Here is a 12803-nt window from a genome sequence, read left to right as displayed (position 1 = left end):
TTACTACATTTGCCATTTATACCTTCATTAAAACTCGTCTGCTCTTACTGTTTTCTGCCATGCATATTATCATATCATCATATTCAGTATGCATATGAGACCACAAATACTATTTGACTTAGCTACATTGATAACACAAGAACAAACTGTTGCTGGCCCACGCTGTGCTAGCCTAACCACCTGGCCTAACAATATTTCTTGGAGAAACCCTGGTGGGGATTGTTTGTATGGTGGACAGCAAAGCACCTCTACTGCATATACTGCATGGGAAGTAACTTGTACTTGGAGTGATTTATCAACAAGGTTTTTACTTTTACTTGAGTAGGTTTCTGAAATGGTAATTTTAACTTTTACTTGAGTCATTGTTTTTCTGGGAGTAACTTGTGGTTGATTTTGGTGATGTTCTGACATAATTGGAGCCCTACACAGCAACAGGCAGAACCTACTGTTTAAGTCCAAATGAACCAACCTTTGACCAGCAGCTTCTAAATAAAATGTAAAGATCTTCACACTTTTGCTGACTTGGGCTTCCTTATTTTGTCATTTAATCTTCTATTTTTTAGTCATGTGGTAGTAAATCCATTGGAAAAATGAAGTAATATTTGGAGCAAGCAAAAGATTGAAATACTTCTGTCTCCCGAACAGAGCTAATACCAGAGTACAAACAACAATCAGTGTAGATACCCATGGGTTGTGGTTTTACAGTGTCTTTTAATACATTTGTTTTAATTTTCATTTACAAGACATATCTTACGAGTCACCTGGATTTCTAGACAGATAAAATGTCATCTATAGCTTCAAGGATGATGAAAAGCATGGTGTGGTCCAGTAGGAACATGTATTAATTTTGCCTTGTCCAGTGTCTGGTAGAAATTTCACAATCCTAGCAAGCATAGTACTGTAAAGTAAAATATAGTATGAATCAATGTCTTAAATCACTTAGTCATAGAATATACATCAAACATTATTCAGGACAAGAGGAGATTTGTATGTCAAATGAGACATCCAACATCTTACAATGTTTTGTTCATGAAAGCCAGTTCTTGCCAGCTACATTGAAACAGCTCTCATTTCAAAAAAAAAAAAAAAAAAAGAAATTCTTGTATGCCCCAGTAGATTCTGCTGGCATTTACATTACAGTTAGAACAGGTGCAGGGTTCTCCTCTTCTGCATTTGCTTCACGTTTAACGGTGTCGACCAGACCAGCCTGGGACCGCTCAGTGTTGAAAAAGAGTGAAATCGTCTTCGCTAGATAACTTTTCAGGGTTGGGTTAGCGGTGACAAGATTTCTTGAAGAGAAATAAGGCGATGACTGTCCCTATGGCGATTGCAATAATGACCAGCACAACTGCCAAAATGGTGTGGGCTTGGGTTTGAGGCTCCACCGTAGGATTTACTGTACAGATTCAACACATAGATTATCAGCCAGAAGAAGAAATGTATAATTATCAGGCAAATAAAAAGTATCAAGGTGGTACTTACCAGTTGTTAGTGGAGCTTCTTTTAATACTAGAAAGATGAACATAAGGGTGTATCATTTCTGTTTAATTTATTGGCCATTTATATTTTTATCTAATTTGTTGTTTTAACACTATAAATGTTACATACTGTTATTGTTAAGACATTGATTCAAACTTTGACCTATTACGTGTGATGATCTCACCTTTGGGTGCTTTGCAAACAAAAGGTCGGTCACCACGACGGTCAGTTGCTGACCATGTCCCATCTTGAATATCAATCAGTCCATGACCTTCGCTTTTGCTTTGATCCTCATACCAGTTAGTGTAGACCATAGCAGAGTTATCCAACCACCGCCACATGCCTTGGGAAAAAAAGAAAATCAATATTTTTTCTCCCTGTAATGTTACTGTTTGTAACAGCTAAATCATTTCTTACATTCAAATAAACACAAGAAGTTTGTGCTCTAGAGAAAGGATCAGTGTTAATGGAGACAAGATTTTGCAACATTTAAGTTTCCAATGTGCTTCTATAATGCTGCTTCTATGTGTGTATGTATATTATCCATTTGTTGTTGACCAGATGTAGTTACTATTTCTTTAACTTCCTGATTCAGCAGGAAAAAAATAATTAAGCTACAGTAATTTTGTAACATCTGTGTTTCAGAGCTTCCGATTTATAAAGATAATTTTTCTTCTATGTGTTCAAGTGTAGGTTCATGTTTCTTTTTTATGAAATATAAGGCAATGTGACTGTACCTCTGTGAGTTTTATATAAGCCTATCCAGTAATTATAGTTGCCGCCTCCAAATATTTGAATATTGCTCCAAATGAATGCTTGCTCGAGAGGACCCTCAATGCTTGTTAGAGTTCCACCTTGACAAACAAACAAAGAAAAAACAGTCTTCAGTAAAAGCTAAACACAGCTGTGTGATTAAGAAAATGTATGAAACCAACCTTAGGAAATCCTTACCATATATTGCACAGGTAGTAGCTGCATCTGCCCACTGAACGGTTTTTGTGATAAAGAGGTAACAATAAGCCCTAAATGGTAGCCACACATACGGAGATGAATATCTGGATGCTTCTGGGTTTTCAGGGCAAAGTCCCGGGAAATCACTTGGCTCACTCAGCTCTCTTGGTGGCACATCTGGGAATGAGAGAGATACTGATGGCAATTGATCACCTAATTACTGTATAGTACAAGCTTTTAAATTCAGCTAAAGTCAGCACCAGTTGACAATATTGTAGAACAAGAAAGCATGTCCCATCTAAAACAAAATATGATGTTAACAATTGTTACCATGTTCCAAACAGGTAAAGGCAGGATGTGCGCCGCCATTAACAGGATAACATTAGGATGAGTCACACATGGGTTTATTACAGGAGCCTTACCTGTAGACTTCATGCAAATGCTGCTCATCTTCCTGCTGCAGTCAGCAGACTTCCACTCTCCATTCTCTCTCACAAACGCACATGGTCGATCTCTTTCTGGTTCCCCTCTCTGCCAGTTGGTTGAGGTGAGATGCCAGCCATCAATATATCTGTAATATCCGCCAGTCTGAAAGAACATATTGGTGAAACTGCAGTCAGGATCATTAAGTCAATAAAGTTATGCGGTTTTATTTTCCAGGAAATTCATAATCTGTGAGAGTTGACGCCCTCCATGCTGGGAGTCTGCTAAATGTTTTCTGTCACTGTGTTACTAACTTTATTTAAACAGTTACAAAAAACAATGTCTAGGGTAAGAATCTTCATTTTGACACCTTACCTCCATTGTATTCAGTCCAATCCACACAGGAGCTTTGAGATTTAAAACCATCAGCTGAATAAAGACTCGGGCCCACTCATTTCGCAGGTTAGTCAGTTTGGCACCATCACCTTCACAGTGCTTTTTAGCTGCATCCCAGCTCATTTTTTGAGCAACAATCTTGATAGAGTCATTAAATACTTTCACATAGCCAGTGGTTGTTGGTTCAGGAGAGTCTGGAATAGATGGGTCTGTTCAGGGTGAGAAATTAGACAATTTTAGTTTTCAATTCAACTTTAAAACAGGGATTTTGATGTATTGATGCTCGAGTAGTTGTTTAAAATACAGTACAACATGCCTGAAATTAGTATTGGTAAAATCGGAATTTTGATCATTGGGGAATATTGCAAAACAGTCACACAATAAATCATAAGTTGCTTTAGTACCGTTGGTGCAGTTGTAGGTAGAATTACCCCCAAATTAAAAATTCATGTATTATCTATTATCATTCCATCAGAGCTCCACTGAGGCTTGCACCTTGCTAGGATAGGCCCAGTGTCTGTAACCAAACAATTACAAAATGGATCCCAAATTTTACTTTATAATCTCCTGTATTTTCACGATTGTCAATTATTTGTTCTAAAATACACCGACCATGTGTTAGTCATGCACACACCATATACCATGCATCTGCTTCTATAGTGCAACAACTACCTGCAACTACGGTGCACAGAGTTTAAGCATGTGGTACAGTAGGTGATGCTTTGCCGAATGCATTATGTTTTGTCACTTAGGGAAATACAGAATATCTGGATAAAGTAAAGTTTCAATGTAATAGTATAGAGGCACTGAGATATAGACACATCAGGGTCATCAAAGTACCATGGTATTCCCTGTATATAACAGTTACAAATAAATAATATTGTAAAGAAGTAAAATGTATTTGTATTGCGCTTTTTACAGACATAAGTCACAAAGTGCTATAAATAAGCATTAAACAACATACAAGAACATAAAAGATAGAGTGACTACCCAAATAAAATAAAAGTAAAAGTGCAAACTAATTACACAATACATAATGAAAAAACACAATACACTACAAGAATACACAAAATATGAATTAAATGCAGACCTAGTGCTTACAGGTTACCCAAACACCTGTCTGAACAGATGTGTCTTTAGCTGGCTTTTAAAAGAAACGACAGAGTCAGCAGACTCTAAGGATGTGGGCAGAGAATTCCATAATTTAGGTGCTATGGCATGAAACACTTAATCACCCTTGGTCTTAAGGTGTGTGCAAGGGTCAGATAGCAAATAAGATATTCAACCTAAGAGGAGGACCTGAAGATAATGGGTGAAGCAGTTCAGCCACATAAGCAGGAGCCTGACCACGTAATGCTTTGTAAGTAAGAATGAGAATTTTGAACTGAATCCTATATGCAACAGGGAGCTAGTCTATTTGACCCAGCGAGTAGTGTTGCAACAGGATTCTGGATTGCCTGCAGACTGAGAGCATATATTATTTATTTCATTTTATTATATTTTTCTTGGTAACTGTAATGGTTTGCAATTACATTTATTTTGTAACTGAAATATATAACTATTGCATGTAACTACTTACTCCCCAACACTGGACCTATTGGCCATTACATTATCAACAGGAAGGTATATAGTCATCAGCAGAAAGATGGTGGTGAAACAATGTTGCACTTCTAGCCCAGTGGCTTTCCATTGTCATTCAGACCTGATACATTTCTCTGTCAGGCAGCAGACAGCATCTTTCATCCATGGAGAAGTGTTGTCGATAGCCCTAGTGGAACTATGCTCATTTATAGACTGAATTTGAAACTCTACATAGTTAAGATTTGTATTAATATCAAAGTAAAAGTGTACAGGGAACTGATCAGCTGCACTCTGAGTAATAATAAGGAAATGCAATGTTCTTTTAGGGTGCAAAGAGTCAGTAATTTAGTATATCCTCACAATGGATATAATCAATATCTAGACCTGAAGAAAAGCAAAACAGAAAAAAACAAGGTCTAAGATATTTCCACTCAAGAGAGTGGTGCCAGAAACTTGCTGCTTAAAATGTAAAAAAAAAACAAAAAAAAACAGTAATATTACTGATATTGTTTTATTATTGTATTTGTGGTGTCATTAATATGCAGGTCAAAATTACCAACTAATAACACTTTGTCCAGCTTAAATATAGAAGTCAGAAAGGCAGTAAACTCAGATAACTGACTTGCTGGCCCAGGAGGTCAATAAATTAAAACACACTAAACTTCAGCTCACCTACTTGAGTTGTTGTTTCAATTGTAGTAAAAAAAAAAAAAAATAGTAAAAGGTTCTGTGCTCACCAAGGGACAAGAAAATCGATTTTTGCAGACCACTGCAAGTCCTCCGCCCCAGCTTGACAGATGCAGAGTCCGAATAAAATAAAAATCCATAGGTCACAGCTCATTTAAATGGATAAAATCCATATTCTGTTGCCTGATTTTAATCAGGAACAAGAAAGCCAGATTTTCCTTTGTAAACAAGTAGTCTAGTACGTGAGCCTTGTTTGCCAAAGAGCATGCGTTCATCAAGCACATTTTAATAGAGGAAGCCTCCATGTCATCATCAGCGCAGTAAGTAGGAAGCCCCCCTAGCCACTAGGGGGAGCTAGTGTAATTTGTAGGGGAAGGAGAGGTTTGCTTGTGGTAGCTAGAATTGACCAGGTGAGGACATGTTGTTTCCCCTACTATTATATGAGGGGGGCGCCTCGCCCTCCCTTGAAGGTCAAGTTAATATTCATTAATTCATTCATCTTCTAACTGCTTCATCCTCTTGAGGGTCGCGGGGGGGGGGGGGGGGGGGGGGCTGGAGCCTATCCCAGCTGACATCGGGCGAGAGGCAGGGTACACCCTGGACAGGTCACCAGACTATCACAGGGCTGACACATAGAAACAAACAACCATTCACACTCACATTCACACCTATGGACAATTTAGAGTCACCAATTAGCCTAGTCCCCAATCTGCATGTCTTTGGACTGTGGGAGGAAGCCGGAGTGCCCGGAGAGAACCCACGCTGACACGGGGAGAACATGCAAACTCCGTACACCCGGGATCGAACCGGCAACCCTCTTGCTGTGAGGCGAGAATGCTAACCACCACACCACCGTGCTGCCCCAAGTTAATATTATTTAATTTTATTTTCTATATAGCGCCAGATAACAACTGAAGTCAAGGCTCCAGATTGCGACCATTTGCACTGATGTTTGGAGTCGGTATGAGTGTTTTTTACAACTACTTGCTCGTGCATGACCCGTGATTTGAGGGTGTTTTTTTTTTTCATGTTGTAAAAACAGAGAGCGAGTCTGCCAGTTTAGGCTAATGCGTGTGAGAGGAGGAAAGTCTGAGAGTGAGTGATCAGTTAACTGCAAGGATCTTCACTCCTCAGTAGGCTTGTTCCAGATGAACTGCGCCGTGGCGCCGAGGCGATGACAAGCTGCGGTCAAGTTGGTGGCTGAATCCAGATGTCCACCCTCTGGACTGAGCCCTCGCAAACTTCAGCTTTACGTTGTGTGATGTATTTACTGTCATCACATAAAGTTGTGACTGCAAGCGACTGATAGGCAGCCCTCGAGACCATTTTACTTGTTGCCGTGTAAACGTTCAACTACCGCTGCTGTCATATTCATATATACGTCATATAAGTTGATGAACAGTGCCTACTTATCTGTTCCTGCTGATAACAAGATATAAATCCCACGTAGAGCCTTTTATTGTGACAAAACAAAAATGTATTAATACACCTCTATATAACAGGCTACAGCGTATAAAAATAGAAATGTCTGTGAATAAGGACAGGAAGAGGAATCGAAGAGGTCAAAACCTTGTCCTTTTATTAAACAAACTAAATAGCCTTGTGTTATTTATCTTATTTACACAACGGCATGTCGTTTCTGTCTCTACATGGTTGCACATTTACAATTCTCCTCTGCAGCGTATGGCGCACGGCGGAGTTCCGCCCCGATGCCCCCACACACACAGACACCTGCGCGCACACACAGGTGGGCATACTCCCACCAGCGGACAGAGAGCGTGGTTTGAGGGGGAGCAGTCAGTGATGAAACAGTGGATGGAGAAGGATGGACAGAATGGGGCAGAAGCTCACTGCAGCGCTGTTGTGAAGAGCAGTGTGGAGCGACGAGTTCTGTTGTGAGGGGAGTGCTGCTAAGGTATGGCTGGTGGAGGGAACGGAGGCGCAGTGAACGGTGAGACCTACTGGACACCTGAAGAGCTAGAGGAGGAGGAGTCCGGGACTCTGCAGCCAAAGGACAGAATTCATGAACGTCCAGGATGTTATGTTTATTCTCTAGGTTAAGGTTGTATTGATGAGGTACATGAGAGAAGCGCCTCCCTCTTCTGTGGCGAGCACCTGCCACTAACTAGGGCTGATGATGATGGTGTAGAGCTGATCAGGGCTTTAGGTCTGGCCCTAAGCTGTGTCCAGGTGTCATCATGGATGATGACTGGAGGACAAGCGTCAGCAGCAGGGCAGTGAGTGGTAAGAGGCTCTGAAGGACAGGCATCACACAGTCAGGCACAGGTTGTGTCAGTATGTGCTGGACCAAAAATGATTGTGTCCATGAACTCCTCAATCTTCTGAAAAGTGTGGATATTCTTTTTTCCAGCTCTGCTGTTTTGCCCGCCAGGCGAGCCCAGCCTACACAGCCAGCCGGGGAGGTGAGTGGAGCCATGGACTGTAGATGGGATGGCTAAAAATGTAGGCCAGTACAATGCCAAATGTGCATAAGAGTTTAAAAGTAAGCAACCAGTTATTAATTGTATCAGCTGCTGCCAAGGTGGTTACAGGCACTTATACATAGGGGCTTCAACCCGGAGCCCACAGCGTTGTTCTGGATTTAGCTGCAGTGACAGAGCCACCAACAGGGCAGCAAGCAGCAAAACTTGCCGTCAGGGATCCAACAAGTGAACCCGCTGTGGAGTTTAGGCTTCAGTCAACAGTTGGTAGCTCATCTTGATCCAGTATCTGCAGTTCCCCTTGAGTATTTTGGCTCTCAATGCTAGAAGCAAGTTGGTTGGACTAGCCTTGGCAGGCTATGGGCACTAGACACTTAAATGACACTTAAAAACTGACTACTTGATGGATAAAAGATTTTCCCTTTTGTTGCAATGCATGTGTAAAAACAGCCAGGAAATAATAGTATAACAAAGGACTACCTTAAAAACTGGATAAATACTAGATAAAAAGTCAGTTCATGTCAGAGCTACTGATAAACACACACAACGCCAATGCATGCGCAGTGCCAACAATATTGTGTCAGTCCCTGCATATTAAAATAATTCTAGGCCAAATAAAATGCATTGAAGAGAAAAGGCAGAGAATAGGCTCACCAACATTTCGAAGACAGATATATCCATAGGTGTCATTGCAGGACTTTCTCATCCACGTTCCAATACCACTGTTGGGATCGTTGGTCATCGCACCACATGTAGTCTGGTGAAACACAGTGATTGTGAGGTAGACCGCAAAGCATTTTATGATCTGGGTGACTGACCGTATGCATACACATATAAATCACTGTTATGAATGAACACAAAAACATAGCAAGGGAACCAATAATAAATCTGTATGAATACTCAAACAGAAAATATGTTACAAAAACTAAAGAAGGATATAATTAATCAGAATTATGAACAAAAGTTGTGTTTACCAGTGATATAACCACAGCTTTTCACATAAATGTGATGTATTTTGTTCCAAGTTAAGACAAATGAAGTGGCATTGCATATGACATCCAAAGTATCAAAACATTTTTACCTCACTGTTATGATGCCTGTTGTAATAAGACCACTGCAATGGAAAATCAGGATGATAGAAGAATATTTAGCAATATACCCACAATATCACTATGCTACAAACATACTGATGCATTGAATTGATCACAACACCAAATAAAGTTATCGTTTGGATTTTAACAATTCCAATTTTCTGAGGGGCGGGATCAAAACAGGTCAGATGCTCAATTCACAAAATAAAAAAAAAAAACTTTCACACAGGACATATTCATTCATAGTCAGATTCACAATTTAATTCATACAGTTTATGCAACCTGTAAATTAATTTCACACTCTTGAATTTAGTTCTTATTAAATATAATTCTATGGTAAAATGTTAATTTCTGATTTCATCCACTGCACTGCAAATATAACTGAAATCCACCAAAAGGTCACAGGGTCCAACCTACATCTGACCAGTAAGCAGAATTAGCCAGTAACTTGATCAGTCCAGTGCTCAAAAAAGTAAAGGAAAAAAAAACATTCAAATAAGTTTTTAGACATATATTCAGGTGTAATATAACTAAGTCTGCTCTTACTTTCCAAGACTTCACTCTACTTTGCCTGTGTCTGTCTCTTCTTACAGTCCCGTGAATTTCGGGGCATACCGCTCAAAGACAAACACAGGATTGCTTGTTTAATTCATATAAACACCATAGCAGTTGAAAAGCAAAATAACATTCACTGCGTCTTGAAGGAAAAACGGGGTTGAGAATGATGGCTGCTGTTTTAAGAGTATAGCTAAGCTCAGTGCCTAGTGTGTGTGGTTGATCGAGAGAGAGAGAGGTGTTGGCAATTGGAGTAGATAAGAAAACCTTCCGTCAGTGGCGCACGGCTTTACCCATACTCAAAAACAAAACAAAATAAAAGAAACAAAAAAAATATCCCTTTGCACAGCACTTTTCAGTTCAGAAAGAGCGCCAGTATGTTGTTCAGTAAGGGATAAGCATAATCAAAATCTAACAGCATGATTCCTTCTAAATTTCTTTGTAATCAGAAATTTGAAACTGGTTCTAATAATATTCTCGATGCTCAGCCTAAGGTACAGTGAAGTTTAAAAATGTTAACTACCCCAAAAAATCCTCAATCACTGTAACTGTAACATGGCAGCACTAAGACAGTAGAGAAAGTCACATTTTAATGAAAAAAGAGTGTCTTAATAGTGCAGCTCCTAACTCTTGTACTTAACATTATAATACAAGCAACATCACAGTGTCCACTTACTTCCCTCTCCATGTTGTAGATTTGCATTGGTCTCCCATCAGTCCAGAGAAACGTATTGTCATTTACTTTATACAGACCAATCCACAGGGCTGTGATAGGTAGGTCGACCATGTTACTAGCCAAAAACACTGAAAATGTAACACATAATGATCTTATCATTTACGTTTTTCTGTCAAAATATATCATTTTTGTCAAACAACACTCATCAAAAGAATGGAGCGCCCTACTATAAATAAAGCTTGAAAGAGAAAGTAAAGAATAGGTTTTACATCAACATAAACAGATTTATGAAATACATTTTTTGGAGTAAATCTTTGTGTTTGATACATTATTTTAGTTAAGTTGCTATGGTCATGTTGAATATTGTTCTACTCTTTACAGTCATTGTTTTGTCAGGGTTAATAAACATAAGGATTAAGCTATTTGCAGCATGCATGCAACAGACATGATGTTATAAAGTCCAGCCTAGGTTCTTAGATACTGTGATTCTCATATCGCTTCACTGAATTCAACCTTAACTTTTCACCTTTCACCTATAATTGTAATCTATGGCCATTAAAACATAGAGGTAGACATCACTTATTCTGTATTACCATGTGTGGTTGAGAAGATATGATGAAAAATACATTATTCAGTTTTGGCAGAAAGTAAAATGGCAGCCATGGCCACCACGGGGCATTTTTGCGATGGCTCTGTTTCTGAGAAGTTTTATGAAAAAGCAAACAAAACACACCTTGCTCGTGTCTTGAGAGAATTGAGACGAGATTTCCTCCCATTGATCTGCATTGTGTTCTTGCTCCAAACCACGTCTCTCTCTGGCTATTAATGATGCTGTAACACTATAGGTTAAAAAAAAAATCAACAGCTTTGTGTGATTTTTTTTGAAGAGAGGTAGCTGAGATTTTTATTTAAATATAAATTAATGTTTTGTGTAATTGAAGACCCATTTCATGCAACATCAGTCGTATTCCCATTCTAACAAACAACTATAAAACTTAAAAGTGACATCTAACCTTTGAGTTCAATTTTTTCCAGTTTTGTGGACAGCCACCATTTGGAGGAACTGTTGATTTCACAGTGGCCTTGGAAGTGGCAGATGTTGAGCCATTGCGTTTACAAATGAACTTGTGATCATACCCACAATTATAATCATGCCAGAAGCCTGCAAGCCCCAAAAAGTCAATGAAAGAAATAAAAAAGACAATGTGCATTCTTTATAAAAATTCATTATATGAAATTATGCCTTTTAAGATGAATCAATTTTATGTTACTCACCCAGAGATGAAGTCATGACAACACAGTTCTCATCATTGTTTTTGAAATCAGGTTGGTTTTCATCCCACCTTTGAAACACCACTGGAGAGCCATCCATCCACCTTTATGGAACACAGTAGATATCAGTTGAAACTCAAAAGGCAAATCCATGACACAATTTGACTTTGATATCTATCTTGGATTTTTTATGTTATAAATTGTTGTAATAAGCTCAACTCTTCTTTGTTCGAATAACTAATTCAACTGCTTCATTGAAGCTAAAGCAATCAATACTTTATATCAACAATTCTTATAAATAAGTACGTGAAAAAGGTTGATAGTAATGGCAAACACACAAAATTGCCACCCAAACCTGCAGTCCCCCTTAGCTGTCACGAGCTCTGTAATCAATTTGGGATCATTGTTTTGGTTTTTCCTTACCAGCCATGGCAGGCAGCTGTTTAAAAGTTTTCAAAATATCTCAGATGCAAGTGGGGAGCTGTCATACAGCCCATCTTTATAAACCGTGTATGAGGACAACACATGACTCAACTGGTCACAAGAGCAATACGTTACATAGTTTTGATACTTTTCTTTGAGGTTTCTTTTTTTAATCCACTATTTATTAATTCATACTCACTCAGATGTCCCATCAAAATCTACGGTCAGGCCTATCCAGTAAGGCTTATCTTCATAACTGTGGTCTATCTACACACAGACAAAGGCACACCGTAAAACCAGCAGTTCTTAAATTGCAGTACGGTCTGAGCTTGAATGTCATAGCTAATGAGTAATGTCAGTAATGTAGGATGTCATTCCTCACCTGTTTCCATAGAAAGACACTTTCAGCTTCACTGTTGATAGTTACCAAGTCACCATGCTCACGTTGGCAATAGCGACGAGCATCTTCCATGGCTCCACTATAAGTATCAGTATAATACTGAGACCCATTCCACTCTATCCATCCATCCGATCTTGTAATGTAGTCTAAAAACATGACAGAAATATATGATTTATTAAGTTACATATGTAGATTCAGATTTTGGTTTCTTTTTTAGACATGCTAATGACATGGCTCTCACTCCTGGTGTCCTACTGACTTTGCCCAGCTGGCAATGGATGTCAATATCAAATCAGAAAGAAATGGCTCTTAAGTTGGACAAATGTTAAATTTTTGATTGGGATGAAATTCATGTTGACCATACTAAATTTTGTTGTTATATGTCAGGATGTTGTTGGCATGAGATGTTTGGAAGACATTGGATTTTG

General features: G+C 38.9%; 1 protein-coding gene across 1 annotated transcript in view; it reads right to left on the bottom strand.

The window, feature by feature from the left end:
- Positions 1 to 691: 691 nt before the first annotated feature.
- The window catches only part of LOC117271864 (macrophage mannose receptor 1-like), a 30461-nt gene continuing 18349 nt past the window's right edge, over positions 692 to 12803 (bottom strand). The window contains exons 17-31 of the mRNA XM_033650355.2: positions 12358 to 12521; positions 12175 to 12242; positions 11556 to 11656; positions 11294 to 11442; positions 11014 to 11119; positions 10281 to 10408; positions 9040 to 9072; positions 8613 to 8715; positions 3229 to 3458; positions 2853 to 3018; positions 2431 to 2607; positions 2217 to 2333; positions 1664 to 1822; positions 1483 to 1509; positions 692 to 1396 (exon numbers count right to left, since the gene is read on the bottom strand). Coding sequence (XP_033506246.2) covers positions 1272 to 1396; positions 1483 to 1509; positions 1664 to 1822; positions 2217 to 2333; positions 2431 to 2607; positions 2853 to 3018; positions 3229 to 3458; positions 8613 to 8715; positions 9040 to 9072; positions 10281 to 10408; positions 11014 to 11119; positions 11294 to 11442; positions 11556 to 11656; positions 12175 to 12242; positions 12358 to 12521 — 1853 coding nt within the window. The 3' untranslated portion in view covers positions 692 to 1271. The remainder of the gene's footprint in view (positions 1397 to 1482; positions 1510 to 1663; positions 1823 to 2216; positions 2334 to 2430; positions 2608 to 2852; positions 3019 to 3228; positions 3459 to 8612; positions 8716 to 9039; positions 9073 to 10280; positions 10409 to 11013; positions 11120 to 11293; positions 11443 to 11555; positions 11657 to 12174; positions 12243 to 12357; positions 12522 to 12803) is intronic.

Source organism: Epinephelus lanceolatus, chromosome 12 (genome assembly GCF_041903045.1).
Source record: "Epinephelus lanceolatus isolate andai-2023 chromosome 12, ASM4190304v1, whole genome shotgun sequence".
NCBI classification, from domain to species: Eukaryota; Metazoa; Chordata; class Actinopteri; order Perciformes; family Serranidae; genus Epinephelus; species Epinephelus lanceolatus.
The sequence above is the reverse complement of the archived record's forward strand: the minus strand, read 5'-3'. Positions and strand labels throughout refer to the sequence as shown.